Source organism: Xiphias gladius, chromosome 4 (assembly GCF_016859285.1).
Source record: "Xiphias gladius isolate SHS-SW01 ecotype Sanya breed wild chromosome 4, ASM1685928v1, whole genome shotgun sequence".
NCBI classification, from domain to species: domain Eukaryota; kingdom Metazoa; phylum Chordata; class Actinopteri; order Istiophoriformes; family Xiphiidae; genus Xiphias; species Xiphias gladius.
This window is the reverse complement of record NC_053403.1, coordinates 1,208,869-1,233,139: the sequence shown is the minus strand read 5'-3', so window position 1 is coordinate 1,233,139 and position 24,271 is coordinate 1,208,869. Positions and strand designations below refer to the sequence as shown.

Here is a 24,271-nt window from a genome sequence, read left to right as displayed (position 1 = left end):
ACCCCATATATAGTCTGTCCTCTGCTAAACAATCTGTGTCGACTGCTTTGTGAAACTATACCCTCATTTGTTTTCACCCCTCTTTCCCCGCTTTAACTTGGCTGGAGATTACTCTTCCGACACAGTGAGCCAATTAAAGTTTTCACAGCTGTCAAAGAACCTGTTGCAAAACTCCTCTGTTCTTGTCATTGGCGCCTCAACGGAACAATGTAGCTGAACGTGAAACTTGGTACCTCAGACACTGCATGTTAACTCCGTACCACCCATCTTCCCATATGCTTTCCATCCTCTTCTCTGAAGTTTAACCAAAATATATCTCCAGCTAAACCTATGACAATAGCTGAGAGCTTGCAATGTCCAAGTAACACTGCAGCGTAATAATATCCAAACATACCACTCTTGGTAGTTGTCTTTCTACATCAGGTATGCACACATTTTGAAAAGTGATCTCGGGATCAAGTGGGGAGTGAAATCCAAATATGCTGTTATGAATGAGGCCGCTGTTGTGAAGCCTCAACATGACCTAGCGTGGCTTCTCTTGGCCGGGTTGTTTTATCTGTTCCGCTCATAAACCCTTTGAAATAGCAAGGCTCTGGGAGGGAACAACGCCAGACCAACCAACCCGATTTGGAATAGAAAAAAGAAAGAACCGCAGAAACACACCAGACAACAAGCAGATTGCCCGGCAAATCTCATATACACACGATGAGTGTAGAATAATACGTTTTGTTTCTCTTCGGCGTTCTGCCCTCATTCATACCCCTTTTCTTGCTTTATTCTTAAGTGGTAAGTTAATTTACTCTGATCAGCAACAATATTAAAACCAGATACCAGTTTTAATATTGTGGCTGAATTGTGTGTATAATGTGTGAGTAAACTATGCTGTGCATGTGTAACTATGGTGTAACTATGTAATTTAAACCTTGTCATATCGTTCTTGCTGTGAAATAATGATGATAATTCTTCTCCCATGTGTTAATATGTGAACAGATTTTTAAACATACCACTTTAAATAAATGTGTAATTGTGACATAATAGTTTTAAACTTGTAATAATACTAATACTTGAGTGGTAAATAATGAGTGTTGACATGTTTAATTTGACTGTAACTTTACAGCATCAGACCTAAATGCAATCAGATGGTTGATTTTCATACTTGCTTCCAACATTTCAATGATTGTTGCATAATCAAGTCATAATCCTTGCGTGTCCCTCTCTTTCTTTGCTCCCTGGGTGCAGATAAATGTTACTCCAACCAAACCAGCCCCAAGTGCGTCTCTTCGTCTTCGTCCTCCTCAGAGGTGGAGCCCAACTCCTCTTCCTCCATCCTCCCCGTCAGCCAGATGATTGATAAGGTGAAAGGTTACTGCTCCACGCGGTCCGACAACTTCTACAAGAACATCATCATGTCCGACAGCTTCGCCGACAGCACCAGGTTCTAGAACATTCCTCAGTGCTCCGGAGCGGACCTTCTTGACCCCACCCCCACCCCTTTTTGAAACTGCTCAAATTGTTGTAGAAAATTCTGTGACATCATCCTGCTGACAGCTCTATCCGAGGTTCCAATACGAAGGGCACCCGCGGAATCTGCCTCGCCATTCTGGGACTGCCCCCACTATTATTTAAGGCTTCGCTTTCGCTCTAGAAACGTCCGTGTTCTGGACCAGCCCCTAACGTTCTAGAGCTCTCCAGCGGCCTCAGCCACAGCGGAGGGTTCTGGGATTCCACGGGCCTTTCTAGAACCCCGCGTGTTATGGAACTGCTACCAACATATTAGAGCCGTTGAGAATCCTCTCTGTTCCTGAACCTCTCCAAGCATTCTAGGACTCTTTGCCAGCCGCAGCCACAAAGGAGCGTTTCGCCATAACAGAGGCCCCCTCCAACATTCTACAACCCTCCAGTCTGAAATCCCCTCAGCAGCACTCCAGAACTGTCCCAACCAAGGAACATGTTCTAGGACATTCGTTTTTCTCACCCCGTCTCTCTCCTGTCATCTAGAATGCCAGCGTGCTTCCTGCCGTCCTCCCTTACCCCTGTTTCACTTTTAATTTGTAATCTGTAAATGTGTTTCATCATGTACATTGTTGGCAGACACAGATGTTGTACAAGCCCCAATTTTGATTCAAATTTTATTAGTTACAGATTTGCAAAAATCCAAGATTGGCTTCTACATGTCGTCATCAGAATTCGTGAGGAGCCGGTCGGGTTGGGTGACACAGTGTTGATTGGGAAGCGCTGTTTTCCTCAGTACCAATGCAGCATATACAGGATGTAGTACAAATGCATGAACAGTAGCTACGTGACTCAACCCAGAGCCAACATCCTAATGCACTGGTTTAGCTTTGTGTGAATGTGCCTGCTAATCAAGAAAAATCTCCCTTGTCATGAAAAGATTTCAAAAGAAATTCAGAGAATTTGCTGCAACAAACCGCTAAAAGCCCAGAGTTTAAGTTATATCACAGACGGAGTCGCACATTCTGCTTTGAAATCCTCGGGTCTCCTGGATGATAAAGGGTGTTTGAGGGCTACAGGGTGGTCAGAGAACCTTGATGCGATTCTACTGTATCATATCAAATACCAGAATCTGTTGACCTGGCTGCCAGACTGTGTAACCAAGAGGAAATGAAAGGGAGCAGAGGAGAGAGCAGAGAGGACAGGAAAGGATCAACACAAAAATTGGAGGGTAGAGAAGAGAGAAAAAAATCTTTCTGGTAGAGAAAAAGTAGGCTGTTATGTTTTGGTGTTTTTTAATACTGTGATGTTTGTTGAAAACTGGCCATTTGTGCATGTGTGTGTGGAGCCATATCCTATGTAAATATTGATGATCTATCTATTCTATGTGCCCTGTTCCTTAGTGTTATGTGTCCGGATGGTTGCTTTAGTTCATGCCTTCACGGGGTCCTGGAAGGGTCACCGCGACTGTACATACAAACGCAAACACTCTCCAGCTCCACGTGCTGCGTATGCACACACTCCGCTGCCCTTTTCACCTCGGTGAGAGACGAGTCATGGCCCCAGACAGGGCAGAAATCCCGGGACGGATGAAACAGGGCAGAACGCAATCAGTCATCGCAACAAATCAGCAGTTAGTCAATTAGTCAATCAAGGTGCTTTTTGGTGTAATTCCCAAACCAACTTGGAGATTATTTGAACATATTTACTTCCTGTTCTAATGTACATTACCATGAAAAACACGGTTGGGATCCCCAACAGTGGCACGCCAAAGCTTATTGACACACGTTTTAAATTTGTATCGGAAACATTTAAACTTTGAAAATCTTCTGAGGCTTTGAAATGTCTCTTTTCTTAGACCAATGTTCTGGACCAACCAGCGATGCCAGATTTGAAAAAATCACTGAAGGCAGGTTTTAATGATTGTAATATTTACCTCCTTCGGTTTGCCCTTTCTCCTGTTAGAGAGTGAAAGTTCTTCCACTTGGCGAACTGAACAATCGCACCGGTTAGTGGATGGTTGGTGGTTTGAGGATTAATGATAAAAACCAAGCGAATGCCGGGGGCCACTGGAGCTCAGCTCCTTGTGCACATCAGCCAAAGTTTAGCAATCACAGAAGGCATCGTTAATGGCAACAGCTTTACTGTTCACGTGAGGAAACTTGTTTTTGTTCAAGTATCACTTTGTGTATTCAGCAAATCATAATAGCTTTGTTTTTATGGTAGCAGCAAGAAGTCCTAGTGTGAAGAAAACACTCACTGTGCAGCTGCCAGGATGATATTATCACCATTTAAGGGGCTAGTTCACACAAAGTACAAAAAAAACATTTTGCCTGTAGTTTTGGTTTTATTCAGCTTGGCTCTGGGACGTCCCGCCACCACCCAAATACAAAGGGAGTCAAAAGAATTTCACTTGAGGTGCTTAAATAATCAAAAAATGACATTTGAAAAATTCAAAAGCAACGCGTCCTTCCAGAATCAGTGTCCTGATTACTCCGGATATTCTTCAGACCCCTCAATGGACATTTCACGGGCTCAGTTTTTTATCTAGAGAGCAGTTCCCGGTGGGGTCTGTTGAGAGCGAGGTCTTCATCAGAGCGATGATTTTGCAAAGACACAGTGCTGCTGAGTTTGTCAAATGTCATTTTGTCCTTATTTTAGCACGACGGGAGAAATTTCTGTTCGTGTCCCCTGCACTGGGGTGGTGACGAGTGTTTAAAGCAGCGGGAAAAAACAACACTCTCGATACCACAGGCAATAAGGAAATGAGTTTTTAGTTTTGTGATTTGAGGGAACTGACCCTTTATTGAAACTGCGTGTACAGTGGGGTCCAAACTTATGAGCCCACTAGGAGGAGGTATTTCATTTCTTTATTTATCAAAAATCATCCCATTATGTCAATGTCAGAATGTCAGTATCCGATCGGTCCCCATCAATCCATCACTCTATAACACTGATGATGCAGCAGTTTTTCATTTGGTTTCAGCTGTGGAAAAGCCATGGAAGCCAACACTCGCTGCTCTTCCTCAGACTCCAACTTCAAACCAGCCTGTCAGCAAGCCCTGACACATAATTAAAATCAATATCCTGCTGGTATATGAATCCTTTTCCAAATATGTGAAGCTGGAGAGCAGCGCATGCTTCCTCAGAAAATGATTCTTCTATGGAGTTCTGCACGCAGCCACCTCCTCACACGTGCGGGGACTGATGCCTAACGCTAGCTGGGACTTCTGCCTCTCGCGGAGCATTTAGTCAGCGGTGAAGAGGGCTGGAAACAGTTACTGTCCCTGCCTGTCAAGGCTGCAGTTTGGCAGTTGTCTCCTACTAACTGAAGCGGGACAGTCTCTTCGGTTGCACTTGTATTGTGAGAAAATGTTCTATATCGCTATATCACTGAAACTGGCTTGATGTACGGCTGTGGTCATTTTATGGTTCTGGCTACAGTTTGTAAAAATCACTTGACCATTGTTGCACTGCCTCATTAAAAACCTTTAATTTAGCTTCAGTTTAATATAAGGAATATTTCTTCAGCACTGACGAGAACACTTGTGGGTAAGGCTTTATGTTATGACCATTACTTGCTAATAATCTCTTTAAAGTTTCTTGGAAGTCATCTTTTAATTTGGCCCAAACTACAGTGAAAGTAGAGACAGAGTTCTGGGACCGCTGTCTTTCATTTGGTTGGTCGTGTTGAGTTTATAAGCAGTCAAACATCCTTTGAATATACACTGACTAAAGGACTCCTAGGGTTATGCTAATTTAGCACATAATTGTGGCATCAGTTTAAAAAATGGTTTGCAAACAAGATACTCGGATAAATTTCAGTTTTTCAGGAGCATTTCTATTTAAGATGATAAACTACATTTCTGTGCAAAAAAGAATGGAATTGTTTTGGATAAATGATATAAACCGATAGAGCCTAGTGGTGGACTTATTGGATCCTCCAGCACTTGAGCTCCCATCTGCAGGATTACTGGTGGAACTTGTGGCTCTTGGCTCAACACTTGGTTCAACTGATCAAATCCATCCTCCAGTTTTACTTCGCTGTGGCCATAGAAGAGAACTGATTGATCATTTTTGTCAACCTGGGTAATTATGCGTCGGTGATTTGTTATCACCATAAAAATGTTTATTGAATCCTTTCAAAAGATAAAGTGGGAAAACAGCATCCATGCAATTCAGCATGATTTTTGTGGTTTCGCAGTTGAAAAGATTGCTGTTCACAGGGAAAACCTTTTCGTAATGCACTTGTAAAAATAACCTTTTCCTATTGTTCCTTTTGTTTGTTTCAACTAATGTCGAAAACACGCAGTTGAACATGTTTCTGAATTTTTCTTCCACAAGCTTTAGAGCAAAGCTTACCTGTTTACTGTGTGGTATACTTTTATTTATTTTCTGATTGTACAGTTTCTCTGCGCCCGTGGCTGATCTCAGCCTCTGTTTAATTTAGTTTGACCCCCGTTGATGCAGACGGTCGTCTGTAGTGAGAGGTAAAACTTGGTGGACGAACACAGACGCCTGTTCTGAAATCTTCCAGGCATGAGGTTCAGACTGCGGATCTTCGGACTCCCACCGTCCACACGGAGCCAACAGCGTTCAACACCAAAGCACGACTGCGTAGTGAATCACGCATTGTACCGACCGTCGGGAACCCAGGCCCACCTTTCTCTTTTCTTTTGCCCAGAGTGGCAGAAGAAGAGATGAAGCCCCTTTGGCAGCTCCAGTGGCATAGCTTCTTTCAGTCACTGGCCTCGGTTCAGCCCCAGGAGTGGGAAAGATTACTCCTGTTTTCTGTCCTGGCCTGATAACGCAGCCAAAGACAGCTGTAACTACAGAACTAAATGAAGGGCAACAGACGATTAAATCCCCTAAATTAAAAGGACCGTTGTAATTTGGGTGATTTTATATCTAACGTCAAACATGCTGACCCGGGCGCTGCCATTTTTACTTTGTAGGCGTTGGCTAAATTTGCTCAAAAGAAGCATTACAGGTGTTTCTGGACAATCTGATCTGGAGGACACGGCCAAACGCAGCCCGAAGAGTCGGAGACAACCGTTGTTTGAAGTGGGAACACACACATTGAGCTCGTTTATTCCTATTTGAAAATCTGTTTTACTGCTACCGTCCACAGTGGTGTTTTCGGTGTGTGATAAGAACTGACGCAACAAGTAGGATCAGTAGAACAGTTTCATAATTTCTCTCTCGTGATTTGTGCCTGAATTCACGCAGCTCAACGGTTCTTTGGCAGCTCAACAGAAAGTAACATTAGTCTCTGCTCGCTCAGATGCATAAACAGAAATCAGCCTAAATACACTTGATTTGTTTGTTTCTGGTTAAACAGCTGAATGCATGAGGTGCTGAGGTGAATCTTGTTTTGGCAACGCTGCATTTCTACCGGCCACGTGGTTACACAAAGTGCTTAAAACCCAAAAATGGTTCATTTCATCACTGTAGCCTACAGGGTTTCCAAACCCTGATTATGTTGAATGCATTGTCTACTAACCAAACAAATATCTGTCCATCATGTGGCTTTTGTTTTTCTCCTCCGTGTCGTATGTACAGTTCCAATTAATTTAAATATTTCTCTAGTAACTCTGAACCACAGTATGTCTCGTGGATGGATATTGTACCAAATGCAGATGTTTCGATGAGGATTGTAATTGATCTTGGCTTTCATTGTTGATTGGTATTTGTACTATTATTATTATTATTATTATTGTTGTTGTTGTTGTTGTTACGTAAACACTTTTCTGCACCCGTTGTTGTATGGTTTGTCAGTGATGTTATTATCTGGAAGCTCACTTCAGCATCTCAACATTAAAGGGAATTAAAAGTTGTGAAGTGGGATATTCCCAGAGAAGGGTGAAGGCGGACGCTCGTGTGTCTCCGGCTGATCGCTGGCTGCTTGTCTGACAGAAACGTCACAAAAATACGCCGTGGGCCACTTTTTCTCCCCAGTTGACCGGTAGTGAAGCCGCTGTGGCAGCTGCTGTGACCAGGGGTCTGGTCAGGCGAAGTCAGTGCAGACCCTTCAGCAGCATCAGCAGCAGGGTAGAGGTCTCCGGTAGAGCAGTCTCAGGGCTGTGAAGGTAGTCGTGTTGAGAGATGGCCCAGCTTCACCGTCCTATACCCACTTTGATCAGTAGGAGGCTGACGTGAACAATGTTTTCACACTCTGCTTCTTTTCCCGCTCTTTGGAGACATAATGCGAATGGCGCGCTAACCCCTGGTCCTAAGGTGTCGTATAGCGTCGCGTCACACGGGACGGGGCGTGTCGCACGGACAGAAGAAATGGTCAAGCTACTGTGCATTGGCTGGTTTCTCTGAAGAGCTGATGCACAATGACAGAGGAAAACCGTCCGACGAGATGACCCACGTCTTACGCCACCAGCGTTTGGACGTTTCACCAGCTTTGCAAGTCTCAACCAGTGAAATCATCCAGTGTGACAAGCTTTAATAAGTCTATGCACGAGCCGTACCCAGATGTTAGCAACCTTTGAGATCCACCAACAGTGTGCGTGCAGACGGCGTGTGTAGTTGTTCGGCTGACGGCTTGGACTCGGACTGAAGAGGGGCCAAAGAACTCCTTACCCAGTCGTGGTGGCGGCCTAGCATTCATTTGTGCCCACCTGCAGCTTTGTGCCTCTTCTAGTTTGCATTCAGGCTAAACGCAACTTGAGCAGTACCCACGTGAATATGAGGCCCTATTTTCTAGCCTGGCTGTTACACACTGAGCCCGTCTCTGTGTGCAGCCCATCCTCTAGTTGACCTCAGGATGGAGCCAGCTGTGGTTTCCCACCTTTCTCTCTGTCTCAACGCCATCATATCTTCACTTCATTAGCCAATCACAACACTGCGATTCATCCCTAAGCATGTGGTAAAGTAGATAATCCACTAAACAGACAGAGATATGTGAGGAGTCTGTGGCTACATCTGCCAGGAGCCAGAGGAGAGAAAACACAACGGCTCCCAGATAATTTATCACACAGAGTATGGAGATGAGTTGTTTTATAGACACATACGTTTAGACTGTACACATACACACACACACGCATACATTCCATCAGACGAGTAGTTTTAATGCCACGGTATCTGGATAAAATCTGAGGTTTGGAAGCAGAGGAGCATATCTGAGCAGTTGGTCCTGGGGTCGGCGAGGGTACTGCTGGGGGATTTTCAGGGGGTCGTGAGTTGAAACGAAGGCCTTCAAGGAAAAGACGTCAGACTGAACTACGACGCTTCAGTGTGGGGTCCCAGAGTCAGAGGCTGTTACGCTTTGGCAACTTCTCCGAACTTTGAAACTCCATTTCATCTGTTGATGAACAAGAAAATCGGAGATTTGACGGCCTGACTTGGAAGTTTTGAAATAATGACCTGGACAGGCAGGTGACGAAACTTCTGAGACCAACTTAGAGGACACGTTTCCAGAAAGCCCCACTTTTACAGCCTAACGTCCTCATTAAAATCTCTCTAAACAAGGTTCCCCAATGTCCACTGTCCATTTATTACGCTGGGCTGAGATCTTTGCCCTCGGTTTCGACTGTCAGGTTACATGGCGCTTGCCCTGTCTCGTTGCTGGAGGCTGTTAGGGTATTGTGCGGCCTGGGCGAAGGACTGCAGGCAAGACTCGTGGCTGCAAAAAAACAATAATAACAAAAAGGAAAGCAATTCGTGTTTGTGTTTACTGTTATTTTTCCTAAAATATAACTATCAAACGAGACAAGAGGAAAAGACACATTCATAGTCAGACATCCACACAGCCTGCATACAAAAACAGAAAGGACGGCGCTATGACACTATCCATCATAACCCATCAAGTCTCTGCCAACGAAAATAACAGCTAATTATATGGCACTTCTTTCATTTTCTTACCCTGCTTTCCAATCAAAATCATGTAAGTCATTTCATCATGTTATTAGATGAATAGAAATGTAAAGAATGCAGGAAATAGCATTAACCTCAGACTGAGCTGCAGAAGGTCTATTGAACACGATACTTCAGGGATTGAACACTGCAAAAAGGAGAAATTAAAACGAAACAGCCTTTTTATGTCACCGATTCATAGAAAGCATTTTGTTCTCGGCCGACAAGGTTGTGTATTCAAAGACATGGAATTAATAGTATTGTTAGAGTCATATTCCATCAGCTCACTATTTTACCTCGTCATAATATGAACAGCTGAAATGACAAAACACAGAGGGAAAAAAAAGCACAGCTAACTGTTTGCCAAACCAGCCCATCCATCATGATTATTACTGATTTCGTTCAGGCTGACAGGCCAAATGGCCGAGTTGTTATATCAGATTACTGTGGTTTGGCAACGGCAGACTGTGAAATTCCCTCATCTATCATCCCACGGAACCAATAAAAATCAATAAAGGCGACTGACATGACTGACTGACAGACAAATTGTGTTGTAACCCCAGATTCCCCATCGTTAGGCTTTCTGGATCTGCCCGCCCTTGGATCATGGTTTACTGGACAGTACACAGTGTACCTCAGTCTAAGGCATCTCGGGATGCAGCTGTAATTTTGGTTTAGCTGCCTCCTGATTGAATCTGTATTTTGGAACAGGACTCATGACCTGCTCTACATTTTTGGAGGCGAATTTGAGGGGAAATGGAGGGGGGAGCCCCCACTCGTTGCCCTCTCCATTGCCATTGACCTACCACCCTCCATATCTCTGGAGTCCCCCCCTCTCCCTCTGCCCCTCCTCTTGTTTCAACATTTCCTCTCTAACCATCCTCTTCCTGCTCAGGAAACAACCGATACTCAAGCCGCCGCTACGCTGTGAATTAAGCGACTGAGAAGAATGAATATTGATGAAGTACTTAATCACTCTGTCAGGAGAATTCTCCATTTCCTTCAGCGCCAGCAAAAAAGAAACGTGAAAGGTCGGGGTCAGCTGCAGGGAGAGGCCTGGTCTCGCTAAAGGATCAATCATGACAGCAAATGTCCTCCATCATTTTGACATGAGGAAATAAAGAGCGAGTCACACTGTGGTATCACTAATAAATGAGCAGCCCCTCACCAGAGGTAACGCCCTGACCTGGTCTCCAGCGAAAATGAGTATCCAGCCTAGTTTTGACAGTACTGTCCACAGGAGGCAAAGTGCAGGGAAAAGACTACACCTTAAAAGACACGTACTGGAGCGGGACGCCGCCGAGCGCACTCCCTGCGGGTGGACCCGCAAGTCATGGATCATTGGACTGTTACTGTTTCTGATCGTTTCAGTTTATCACTAGCTGTCCAGCCGAGCTATTACGCTGTACATTAAACTGCCTTTAAAAAATAATTAGCCGGTAAACTTGATTAGGATTTAAGCAAACGATCCAGTGGCACAGAGGGGACGGAGCCGTAGATCACGGAGGGACTTTATTCCAGTGGCGATTTTCAAAAAATAAAACCAGCCATTTAAGTGGATTCATGAGCAGTTCGCTTCTCCACTCTACTGTCGAGTTTCCGAGCTTCAATTTTATTTGTCTGTCTGTATTTTTAATCTTATATTTTCAGCAAGGTGAGCCCAGTGACGACGAGACAAGAGAGGAGGAAGCAGAGAAACGAATACAAGCAGGCTGCATTTGTCAGGACATAACGTGACTTCAGCGTCTTTGTAGGATTAGAAGTTCATTTCTTCAGGAAAGCAGAGAGTTTAGTTGATTTTTCAGTGAAATCTCATCTGTTTTTGTTGCTTTAGCAGCTGTGTCACATCATTAAACTTCCAGGCTGAAAATGAGACTCGCTTCCGCCCTGCATGAGACTTAATTGAATCATTTTCACACAGTTCATCACCCCTGACGCCAGTTTTCATAGTGCCTGTGGCCAAAACGCCCCCTTGATTGTAACTGCTGCTAAATGTCAGTCTGTCTGGTCAGAGGTGGTAATGCAGCCATAAATCATGGGGAGCCTGGTGACGGAGCAGCCAGGTACAGCCGCCGGGTGTAGATGAAAACCAGTGCAACTCCCAGGCGCGGTCACCGTCGCGCCACAGTGAGGCCGAATAAGCAGAAGTCCGCTGAAGAAAGCGTGAAGTGAAGTGGGAGGCCAGTCTTCTCTAACCTCCAGCGAGCAAACCCCAGTCAAACCAGAACAGCCAGTTGGTTTTAAAAGTCATGCTAATGCTATCGGCTAGCTGTGACTGGAAGCCATGTTATCACCCGGCAGGAGGAGGCCAAGAGCCAGGTCCACAGCCACAACTGCAGCGGGACATTATACGGATATGGACACTTCACCTCGTTTAACGGAGGAAGATGGACTTTGACTTCAGATAAAATGAGTTGGACCCCTTTTTGTCTGCCTGTGTGTCTGCTGGTCTGTCCCATGTCAGTCCAGTCACCCGCTGACTGTCAGTGATTAGCGAAGCGCTGCGGGCTGTGCGCAGGCTCAGCTGAGTTTAGTCTTCAGCCTTGGATTATTCAAGCTGGCCTCTGATGAGTCATTACTTAATTATTCTGATAGAATGGAGACTACTCGGGGCTATTTGTGTGTGTGTGTGTGTGTGTGTGTGTGTGTGTGTGTGTGTGTGTGTGTGTGTGTGTGTGTGTGTGTGTGTGTGTGTGTGTATGTGTATGTATATGTGTGTGCATCAGTGAGCTCCTGGACAGTCTGAGGTGCAACCTTGTGGCGTCGGACAGACGGAAACATAATGTCCCAGGGGTGTTCTATTGAGGACGTACAATACCACATTATACGGCCACATGAGGACGGGCATTGTCGTGCACCAGGCGGAACCCAGGACCCAATGCGCCAGCGTAGGGTCTGACAACGGGCCCAAGGCAGCGTAACGTTCTCCACAATGCCAATCGAGCTCCACGGTGTCGGGCAGCAGCGGCGGGGGCCCACCCAGAGGGACTGGCCCTGGGGCTTCCCTCACACAGTCTGGCAGTGCTCTCCTGTGCCTCCTTGCACAAAAGAGCAGATACCGTCCTGCTGATGGGTTAAGGATCTTCTGTGGCCTGTCCCAGCTCCTAGAGTAACCGCCTGTGTCCTGAAATCTCCTCCATGCTCTTGAGACTGTGCTGGGAGACACACAGCACCTTCTGGCAATCACGGCTGATGTGTGTGCCTGCCTGGAGGGAGAGGACTCCTCCCCAACCAACCTCTGGTCCAGGTCAGGCCATGCTACCATGCTACCAGAGACCTGACCCAAATGCAAAACTAAAAAAAAAAGTAAAAAAAAAGAGAAAAAAAAGAAAGGGGAAAAACCTCCGACCAACCAAAAAAACCCTTTGGGGGGGGGGTCCTCTACCTTGTTGGTTCCTGTTTCACACAACAGAAGCTCAGAAAATTGAACGACCCCCTGTGTATCTATATCCATATATTTATTTATATTAATATATATTAATATATTAATATAAATAAATATAAAAATAAATAATCTCATTCAGCCACCACATAAAAACCGATAACTGGTGTTAATGTTGTGGCTGACCGGTGTATAGATAGAATCCATACCCACATAAATACACACATATATAATAAACTCCAGGACTCCTCTGAATCTGGAACAACAAGGGGGATCACACTCTTCCTCTCCCCCGGTTTCCCCACAAACCACCTAGTCTCCTCTCCTATCATCATGTAACCTTTACTCTCATCTCCTTTTCCTCCCATGTTTTGTTTGCTAGAAAAAAAAAGAAAAGACGTGAGCCGCTAATGGAAAACAGGCACGGTCGGCGGTCAGAAAAGTGGTTGAGAACTATACATTTAAATTTGGTTTGAATTCAGGGTTCAAAACAGCAATCCGAGCTGCCTTCTCACTTCCCATTAAACGGGGGTGAAGGGAGGGAGGAGGAGAGGGAAGAGGGATGAGGTTGACCAAAAATCCAACCTGAAACGGTGGATGGAAGGGGAAGGGTGGTCAGGGTTGCACGTAGAGGCCATTTGAGTCAAGCCAGCCCAATCCTGAGCATAAACGAAACTGAACTTATGGAATTGTCTGTTTTCGCCAATGCAGCTTAGGAGAGGAAGAAAAGGAGGAAAAGTGGTAGCGAACGAGGGCAAAGGTTAGGAAATACAGAACCGATCTCGTCTTTTGTTTGGTCTCACAGTTTTAAAACCCAAAGATAAAGATAAATATTTACAATTATATAAAACAGAAAAAATAGCAAATCTTTTGAGTAGCTGGGACTAGAGAATGTTTGAGGTTTTCAACTGAGATGCTGTAGATATAAACTATTTTCCAGGGAGTATAGAAAATCCTTTTGCTGTACACTGATGACTGAACACGTAAAAGGCTTGGTGACACCAGCATGTATGATGGCAAAGTTTAGCATTAAATTCAGTTCATGTGACTGGAGTCATCGTGATCAGTCAAATTGCTCAAAGACAACGAAGTAATTCCTATGGGGGTCAGAGTGGAGTTGTTATGTTTACAGTCTTCTACTGTCCTTGTCAAAGGTGGCTGTCGCCTGGGGAGAGAAGCTGTGGGGAGGGCGGGTGGTTCTGGTTCTGGCGGCTCTGAGTCTGATTTTCCTCTCAGAGGGGAGTTTTTGGCTGGACCGCGACAGCGAGGCCTGAATGTCCGTGACTGAGTGACTGACTGAGTGATGCTGTTACACCATTGGCCCGCGGGCCGATTGTTGGAGTTTCCCCATTGGCTGTTGCTCTTTCGAAATGAATTGGCGCAAACAGATTCTATTACATCATCGATGGGCGTTTACAGGCAGCGCTGCCAACTTAGCGCCTTTGGTGCTAGATTTACCGACTGTTCAGACTCCTTTAGTGACTTTTCCTCACGTAGCAGCAAATCTAGCAACTTTCTGGACAGACCTTAGCTACCTTCCGTAGAAGAGAGTCGCAGTGTTGACCCGTGAGCTCGAAGTCGGGCTTTCCCTCCGCAGGCAGACCTCTCTGTGTGTCTCATCAACTTTCTCTCTGACTGATCATTTTACAGGTAAATACACCTGAAATCAAGGCACAGCCGTCGTCTTTAACTTATGTGTCTGGTGATTCTGTCAGACGACGTCGTGGTTATAAAACCAGGATTTCAGCTGCAGAGCAGCGGCTCGGAAACATCTTGGAAGTGTCTGCTGGTTAACATGTCGTCTTAATGGGCCACACTTGTTCCGTCGTCAACAGAAACAGAAAAACATGTAAATGACAACAGCTTTGTTGGGAATTCAGCTGTATTGAAATATTGTACATGTGAACACAGAGAGAAGAGAAGCAAAGAGATAAAGGGCTGAAACGGGCCGACGCTAGGCTGAACGGAAATACGACGCCATGATGTCACGATTATGCTAATTAGCGTATTACATCATTCAGCAACTTTTCCGGCAGGCTTTAGCTACTACTTGTTTACAGATATTCCACAACAGTTTTCAACTACGTCCTCAATTTCGCCCATAATGCGTTCCAGCCATATACTAGCTTTGACCTAGTTTTGTTTGGAGAGGGGATGGCTGGCGAGGGGGGTCTGGCATTACCCACCCTCTTTCTGAACTGGGAGGTGTGGATGTGTGTGAGGGAGGGGAGGGTTAGTCTGAAGTTACGGTCGTTTTGATTTTTTGTCTAGGTTATTTGTTTTCTTCAACGATACATGCATTAGAGTGAAAATCCGGATAAGCAAGTAAAATGGTTTAACGGTTTTTCAGTTGCCATTAGTTCACTTAACAACCAATCAAGCGCATTTTATGACGTTATCAGGTTTCCAAGTGGAAACCAGCTGTTGTATACCTTTATACTTTTTATGAAAACGACTCATCTTGTGGTATCCGGATCAGCTGTTTGTACCTGTGGCAGGATAAGGTCTCCGCTTTTATGAGAGTTTAATCATTTTCTAATTGTTTTCATATGAAGAGATTTGGTTTGGTGGTTTTTTTTTTTTTAAACAAGGCCTGTAGCCACTTTCTTTTCCTTTGTAATAAAAGAAACAGCTTGGCAACAAATAACATATACTATAACATAGTATTTTTTCATCCTCACTGGTGATGCTTTTTATTATCTTAATAAGTCCCTGATGTGCACCTGGTGAGCCTCAAGTTCACAGCTTATCCCAGTCCTCAAAACCCGCAGCCTACATGAAACTGGACCACCAAGCATTACAGATTAAATTTGTATGTATATATATGTATGTATATGTTCTGCTCTCCTGTTTAGTCACTTTGTTGGGTTTGGTTCACTTTGGTTTCCCAGCATTGTCAAGAAGGTCTGTCTTCTCTATATCAATGTCCTGATACTTGATCCTTTGCAGTTTCCCTCTTAATGGATCTTAAGCATCATGTCACACAAAAAAAAAGAAAATGGACACAAAATAAATAAGTAACTGGCTCCAGCACGAATATGAGCTGAGAAATCATTCATTGAATGCCTGTCTTTTTTTTTCTTTTCTTTTTTTCCCATGGAAGTTCTGCGTTCTGAGGGTGCATTTGAAAGCGGCCCCCGCCACAATTGGCAGATCCTACTCCCCAACAGCCCGAACTCTAACTGACACTCTTATATAAAGCATTTTATTGGTAGAATACACTTGCACTGCATCACAGTATTTTTGCACTGAGGTCCGGAAAATGGAGTCTGCCTAGTTCCCATGGAATTATAGACGATTTATAGGTTGTTTAAGTGATTTTTATAGGTAATTAAATTATATACGACCTGTCCTGTTAAATGTAAGTTTATAAAATTTAGTGTTTCTCATCATTCTCTTTCTCTATAAACACAATACAATAATTATTCACTCATGGTGAGCATGAGCAGTTTTTAGGGCCATAGCGATCAAAGGTCTCATGTTAACCTGCCTGATAAATGATTCCAATGAGTTCCACACAATGAAATATACAGATTATGTATTTGGGAAAAGGGAACTCGGTATTGGCCGATACCCTGAGTTTATGTATCTGAACTGGTATTGGGAGAGAAAAAGTTAGACCGGGGCATCCCTAGTCTTTACACAGGCTGTGTGAAACTCCTGCTTTAATTGGGCTTTACGCATTAAACTGCGACCCTGAAGCACATTTTTATGCCTCCACGCTGACGACAGAAGTGGCCAGAGGCGTTATGTTTTCAGGTTGCCTCTCCGTCCGTCCGTCCATCCGTCCCAATCTCGTGACTGCGGTGTCTCGGGAAACCTTGAGGGATTTTCTTCAAATGTGGCACAAACGTCCACTTGGACTCAAGGATTAACAGATTAGACTTTCGAGGTCAAAGGTCAAGGTCACTGTGACCTCACATCCGTCCCATTCTTTCAGGCAACACTAGCCGGTGGTCAGTTTTATTTTAGCCGCGACTGAGCTTTAAAATATGCCGAACTCTAGGATCAGCTCCAGACACCTCTGTTTTAATGGAAATGCACGTAACTACATTGGCCCTATATTGGGCTTAGTGTTGCAAAACGCTTCTAATGCACAGCAGTAATGAAGCTTAATGCATCCAGTGTGATACCGATAGAGGACTGAGTGTTGCTGCTGTGCTGCCTTCTCTACGTTGCCCCTGTAGACAGGATTAAAGGAAGACCCGCGCTAACCCAAGCTCTGATGATCTTAGTACCTTGATATACTTTGAAGGGAGTTCGAGGTGTTTGGGGGAAGTTTGGGCCGGGGGTTGTGGGTTGAGGGTTTAGGAGGGTGTTTGGTATACAGAGGGCAGGAGACGTGTAGGTGGGGTGGCTTCAGACCAGAAGCGTCTGCTCCCAGCCTCAGACTTTATAATGTGGCGTGTTCTCCAGCAAAACCCTGCTGGTGCACCATTGAGATGCAGCAACAACAAAGCAAGAAAACAGGCAGGACCACTTCCTGGATTGAATCAGTCTCACTTAAACACTCAGGGGTAATTATACAAGTTCAGATGGAGCAGTCAGCCTGGCCAGACAACCACAGATCTGTTTTGAACACAGGGGGATAAATTAGTGTGCAAGCCTGTGTGAATCTGTGTTTCCAATTATGCAAATGAAGAGATGAGATCTTCATATTGTTCAGTAGCTGAGGAAAAGCTATTCTTTCCTGTGAAGGCCATCTGTTTGAGCTTCTGAGAAGAACTTGCTGTAATCCATCATTCAGACAGAATCAGTGAGGAAGAATTAGCAATTTTTTATTTTCCTAATGCATCTCCCCGACCTGGACCATATGTTAAAGTTTTTCCTGGCGAGAGAAAAGGAGAGGGTAAGAAAAGTGATATCACACTTCGAAAAAAGAAGATGAGATGCACTATGGGCAGAAGACAGGGAGAGGCAGTCGAACAGGTGGACAGACTGCTCAGAGAGAAATGGAGAAAAACCTGAGATATCAGTTTAAAAAGTGAATGATTTATAGCTCACTTTATTTAGAGGTCTATGGAGACTAGGAGGAGTCTTGGAGCAAAAGAAAACCAATTTCTTGGCACCAATTAAGAGGACGTCATGTTCAAGATTCCTTTTAATTATCATTATTCAACACGACATTGTGTAATGACATTACAGATGTCCCTTTTTTTATGCAACAAAAAAGACAAAAAACAAAAGTTCTATAAATGAATGATTGAATGAACAATCAAGTCGTAAAAATAAAGCTAATGGTCTTTTAGTATCCTTTGGGCTGCGCGCAGGCCCCCCCGCAACCGACGTCACCGATGCTCGGCAGATGGGTGCCGGCGATGTTCCGCGGCAGAGCCTTCCTGTCCTGGGCCATGCACGTCCCATGCCAGCTTGGGATGGGACGGTCATGGTGCTTTCTAGTCTTCCTCGTGAAAGGTTAACAAGAAGTCGGCACAGGAATTAAGCCTTCTGAAGAACTGCAGTGGTTTCTGGGCTTTCATTACCAGAGCGGAGATGTTCGATGACCGTTGCAGCCTCTCTGTGATGTTGATGCCCAGGAACCTAAAACTGTTCACCTGCTCCACCTCAGCTCCACTGATGAAGACACGGGTGTGTGTCTTTGCCCCCTTTTTTTCTAAAATCAACCATCAGCCCCTTGGTTTTGTTGACGTTGAACAGTAGGTTGTTTTCTGTGCACCAACCTGCAAGATTGTTGATTTCCTCCTGATGTGAATTCTCATCATTGTTTGTTTGTAATCGGACTGATGGTGGTGGGGGTGTCGTCCGCAAACTCCTCAATAAAGTTCTCTCCTTCTCTGGGAATGCAGTAATGGGGGTACAGCGTGAACAGGAGGGGGCTGAGCACACAACCCTGGGGGGCTCTGGGGTACGTTTTATGAGGAAGTCCGATTGCAGAGTGTGGTACTCAAGCCCAGAGTGCCGAGTTTGATTAGAAGTTTCATGGGGGAAATCAACACATACCGTTCCGAGGTAGGTGCTGTTGTTTTCTAGGTGTGTGAAGACTCAGTGGAGGGCAGTGGATCTGCTGGTTCTGAACGCAGACTGGTGAGGGTCCACACTGGCTGGGATGTTGCCTTTGAAGTACTGGTGAACCAGCTTCTCAAAGCACTTCGTCAGAATGGGGGCGAGCGCCGCAGGGCGGTAGTCATTTAGACGTTTTAGGTACAGGGATGAGATCAAAGCAAGCATAAAATGTGTTAAGCTCATCTGGCAGCATGGCCTCACACATGGCGGGGGCGCCCCTGCTTTTGTAGCCTGTGATGTTCTGGATCGCCTGCCACACATTCTTGGTGGTGTTGGTATTGAGATCTCTCTCGAGTCTCTCCGCTTTGCGCCCATGATGCCAGCTTTCAGTCTTGCTCCGGGGCTGTTGTATGCTTCTTTGTCACCTGGAAGGCAGCTTTTTTGGCTCTGGATAGAGCCCACACCTCTTTATTTAATCCAGCCTTTCTGGTTGGGGCATGATTTATAGTGTCTTTGTGATCACACCATCAACACATGTTACTGGTGATATATATTCCTCAGATTGATGTGGTTCTCCTGGGTGGCAGCCTCTCTGAACACGTGCCAGCTCTGTAGAGCTGCCGTAGCTTCACCTGTCCACACTGTTTGACCCTTTTTACCGGCTGGGAGTAAGTGGGCAGGAGAAGCAGGGAAATATGGTCTCACAGACCAAAAGGAGGACGGGGAGGGCTTTGTAGCAGCCAGGAATGGTTTTCTTCCCCTGAGGCCGGTACTACGAAGCAACTTCCATATACCCAGGATATCTTTTTGTTATCTGGCCTCACTGAGGCTGACGTTGGCTGTCCTGGATGACCTGTATCGGGAAGCCAGTTATCAACTGGCTCCGTTAACTCTGGGTTTTCCAGTCCGGCTAGGTGTAGTTGTTAATTACGAGCGACCTTGTCGGAACCATGAATAAGTACTTAATATGACATGAGAGGAAAAGGTGACGCCTGCAGGTAAATTCGGTCAAAGCGACATCCAAAAGTGATATTCAACAGGTTGAAACATAAACAATATGATCACATAACTAGAAATAATTTCCAATTATAAAGATATACTGTAAATAAGTACAGGAATTATTATCAAGCTTCTTACTAAGTGCGTGTATTTGTGCTTTTGTTTGATGATAAACAAGCAATAATGAAAATGTGATGCAGATTAAAAAGAAAAGTGAAAGTAATGTCAGACTATTTCTGCTGCCGAAGCAGGGAGGGGAGAATAGAAGTTGTTCATCTCTGACGAGGTCAATCTGGTTGGAAAGTCCATTTCTAACCATGGGAAAATATTTAAAGGTGTGTGGATAATTTTTCCATTCATCGTCAGCTCTTCTTACTCTGAGCTGCAGTGATAGAATAACAGAGTGCAATTATCAAGACTGTCGGGAATTCTGTCCGTGTCAGAGAATCTGCAATTAAAATGAAGCTAGAATAGTTGTTATGTAGGTATGTAGTGTGATAAACTCTCCACAGTTAACACGAGAAGAGCCAGGAAACGCGAAACGATTCGACTGATCTATAAAAATTTCTGCTGCTCTTTATTATTTCTCACTTTATTGTGAACTATTTTGTCGCTGTCGGGATCCCGGGGGAATGAAGAGTCTGGTTTTCCAGGGATCTGATTGGTCAGCGGTTGGTCTGTTGACAGGTTTTGATCTGATGCTCTGAAGTTACCATGGCGATGCAACCCCCCCCCCACCTCCGGTAAGAAGCGCAGGCCTCTGGTGTGGATGTGCACATGCTGGTGGCGCTTAGATAAAACAGATCTGAGGTCTGTTTGATTGAAATCAGCAAACGGCCGTCAGCAGGCGCAGACTGGTAAAGCCCAGCGCTCGGTCGAACAATCTGTGCTCTCAGCTTGTCAGCTGCTCCCTCAGGTTAGATCATCAATGCGATTGCACAAAATTACCACATTATTTTATTCTTTTCTACCACGTGACCCTCGGGAGGCTCTGTATAGCATCCATCTGGCCTTTAATCATTCATCTTAACCGCAACGTTGTGACATACCCCCACTAAAAGACGACCTCATCATCCCCCTCATCATCATCATCATCATCCTTTTGTATGACAAAGCAATGGACGGTGGACGCCCAAATGGAATGCAGCCACCGTCAGGGCTATTAGTCACACCTCTATTCAACACCGTGCGCTGTGGGAAAATCTTTGCGTGGCAGATTTCCTGTGAAATGCTAATGACCAATGCAGAGCGAAGAAACTCCTCGTTTAGAGTAATTACACGGATCCCAGCCCCTCGACCCCAAAAATTTCTAAGCTAATACGTCTCGACTACTGGACAGGTTTTTCATGGTCCCGAAAGTCCGTCTAGCGCCTCAGGTCGTGTTTGTTTTTTAACCTCAAGGAAACTGATAACCGGCATATCCAGTAGTGAGAAGGTCAAAGATTAAATTTCAGGATTCCTGCAGCCCCAAGATGAAAATGTTAAGAGAGCGAGGGGCTAGGTAATGATTTAGAAAAAAATGAGAGAGGAACTAAAGTGTGTTTACACGAGCAGATGTGAAATGATTGTGGGTTAATTGTCATTTCTCCCAGTCTCTCTTTCCAACCAACGTCCCCTCCCTCACCTCTCTATCTCTCAGGAATGTTGATCCGGCATTTGCCTGGTGGACAGTAAATATGAGGTGGATTTGTGGACAGAATTAGATGGTTTTCATGCTCAGACCAGTCAGGACACGATGTTCGTGGGAGCTCGTCCGTCTCTCTCTTCCTTACTGTCTTGTCCACTTGAAACAACCGGCATGCAGTTCTTGCACCTGTCTGTCTGTGAGCTCCCTTGGGTAAAGATGACGTATACATTCTTCTGCCAGAGCTGCCAGCAGGTTGGGCTGCATGAGTTGATCCAGATTTCCATCGGCCTCTGCGTTTCTTTTTATTGCACATAATCTCACAGTTAACAAAACGAAATTCCCAGAATTCCATCGTTATTTATGTCATCACGTGTCCTTCATGGCCCTTTGTCCTAATCCTGGACGATCAGCTTGAGCTGTCGATCCAATATGAAGAATGTCCCAGTGTTTAGTGCGTCGCAGCTTAACCCTGTGAGGTCTTGGGGGCATTTTCTCAGTTTTTACACATCTTCTTAAATGCACCTTTCTTAGAGGGGCTTGCATAGAACATGATACCTGTGTGTTTTATATCACAATTTTCAGAAAGATCTCAGCTCTGTCTATAACGAGGTGCCCATTCCTACCAGAGCACTGTGTAAAGAGGTAGTTTGGCTTTTCTGAAATTCTTCAAATCTCTTGTGAGAACACACCTGCAGGTCTTAGGTTCACAAAAGTAGTCGAATAAATGAATAAACTAGTAGATAAATGTACAATAAATATTTGCAGTAGAAGTGTTGTCTGTCACTCTACTTTCACCAAATGCCCCCCCCCCCACACACACACACACACACAACAATTCAAACCTAAGAGGAACTTGGAGGGTGGGGATACTCTCTTTCCCATTTCACAACTCTACACCTGAAAAAGAGGTTTCCAGTCATTTTAAATTCACTATAAAATCACACTCACACACACAAACGATTACAATTCTATGACAAAGCCTCATCTGCACAGAGCAGCGTGGTAAAAGAGTCACTGGCCAAAACATATCTACTCATCTACACTATTAGTGAGTGGAAATAAGAAATTACACACTTTACTAATGGACAGTCAGTTTTGTCAAACGAAGTTCATGACTATTGATACACAAATCAATTTCACGTATGTAAGCAGCGATTAGCCAAGAGGGTCCCGTTCACGCACAAAGCGCTTTTTACTGTGATATCGCAGACACATACACTACACGTGGATCCCTGCTAATCTCGTGATCCTCTTCGTCTCCGACCCTTCAGCCAGGCCATGCTGCAGGCACTTCCCTGAGCTTTAGCTGCCGGGTTCGATTTCTTTAATGTGTTTACAGGTGACTGCGCTGTTACAGCCAAAGCACATTCCGTTATTGTCCAAACGTGGTCTGACCATTTCCTTCCCTCCTTGTGGGACTGCTGGCAGAAGATGACCCTGCAGTAAAGCAGAGGTAGGGACCTGTTTAATTGCAGGTTATAATGGAAACCATTTACCTTCTGTAACAAGAGATAATGATGAGGGGGTAATTATTGGTTGAAAGAAAAAACCCTGCCTCTGAATCCTCCCTCCCCTCCTCCGGCCCTCCGACCGCCCCCAGGTCATCTCTCCTCGCCTCCTCCCGGGAGCAATAAGACAGCTGATCAGTCATAGCATCGTTCCATCGTGCCGGGGACGGAGGGGACCGTTGAATTAAAAACAGCAGTGAGAGTTTATTGGGAGTCGGGAAAACTGGACCGGCAGATGAAGAGAAATGGGGAACAAGAATTACTGCTGTGGCTGCTGTGACAAGTCAACTGATCCTTTTTCTTTAAGGCTCAAGGTATTTGGTCATAAAACGATGTGACTGAAGCAATTTTGAGCTGATTGCAGTTCCTGTTTTCGGGGACATAAATGTCTGAACCAAATTTAATCACAGTCCATCCAGATGTTGAGGAGACATTTCACTCAAAACCACAAATGTCAACTGCATAGTGTTGCCACGGGACAGGTCAGGGGATCACCAAAGTCAACCTGCTGGGGACCATAAAGTGCTGAACCAACAATCATTTCGGTCCGCCGGTCAGCGGGTCAGTCACCTCGGTCCATTTCCCTCCCCAGAGCCGTGCTGCTAACATGGCTAAAAATTAAAACCGCGTTAACCACAATGAAGACTGTATCCACTTTAAATCTTCCCCCATTTTTCTAAATCCACACCACAGATTACTCTCGGTTGTTTGGTACACTACTAAGTTGAAATGATTGGATGTTTTTTACATGGCACTACTGCTTTAGTAACAACAATAGTAATAATGATAATAATAATGAAAAGGGCTGCAACTAACGATTCAGTTCATTATCGATGAATGTCGATTTGTTTTCTCAGTTAATCTGTTTGCCTACAAAATGTAAGAAAACATGGAATGTAATGGGTCTATCTTTAGTCCCTGTTTCTTTTATTATTTACAATCATTTATTATTTTTATACTTCGGTCTATTTAGTTATTGTAAAGAATGTAGTCTTTGATTGCATTGTTTGCTATGTTTTTTTGTGATTGATATGAAGTGGCTGCTATTTCTCTTTGGCATTAATGAAGCACTCTATTGGTCTATCTATCTATCTATCTATCTGTCTATCTATCTATCCTCGTGTAACCGATGGGAACAAGTTTCTGTTGCGTTTGTTTTCTGGAAATAATTGTAGGATTTTTTGATGTTTTTTGATGCCTGTAACCTAGACGACAGGAGACAGACACAAGGCTCACAGACAGGTGATTTAAAAAGGAGTCAATAGAAGCCTCTGTTAACTTTTAGTGCCAAGTGACATCCACGTCTTTTTCTGTATTCCTCAACGATGCCCTTTGTACATCCAAAGTCCTCTAACTTAAATGAAAAAATATGTCATTGGTCTTGGTCCATTGGAGCGACACATGGAGGGAGACTGATCTGATCTGACTCCACTATCGGCAGGAAGACATTTAAAAAAATTATTACTGAACCGACCC

The 24,271-nt window shown here is 44.6% G+C and overlaps 1 protein-coding gene across 8 annotated transcripts in view; it reads left to right on the top strand.

Annotated features, from left to right (window-relative positions):
- Positions 1-5,219, top strand: part of adgrg6 (adhesion G protein-coupled receptor G6) — a 101,200-nt gene extending 95,981 nt beyond the window's left edge. For 7 of the 8 annotated variants that reach the window (XM_040125075.1, XM_040125079.1, XM_040125072.1 and 4 more), the window contains one exon: positions 1,240-5,219. In XM_040125075.1, coding sequence (XP_039981009.1) covers positions 1,240-1,442 — 203 coding nt within the window. In that variant the 3' untranslated portion in view covers positions 1,443-5,219. The remainder of the gene's footprint in view (positions 1-1,239) is intronic. The other variant, XM_040125074.1, reaches the window with a different exon arrangement.
- Positions 5,220-24,271: the final 19,052 nt, after the last annotated feature.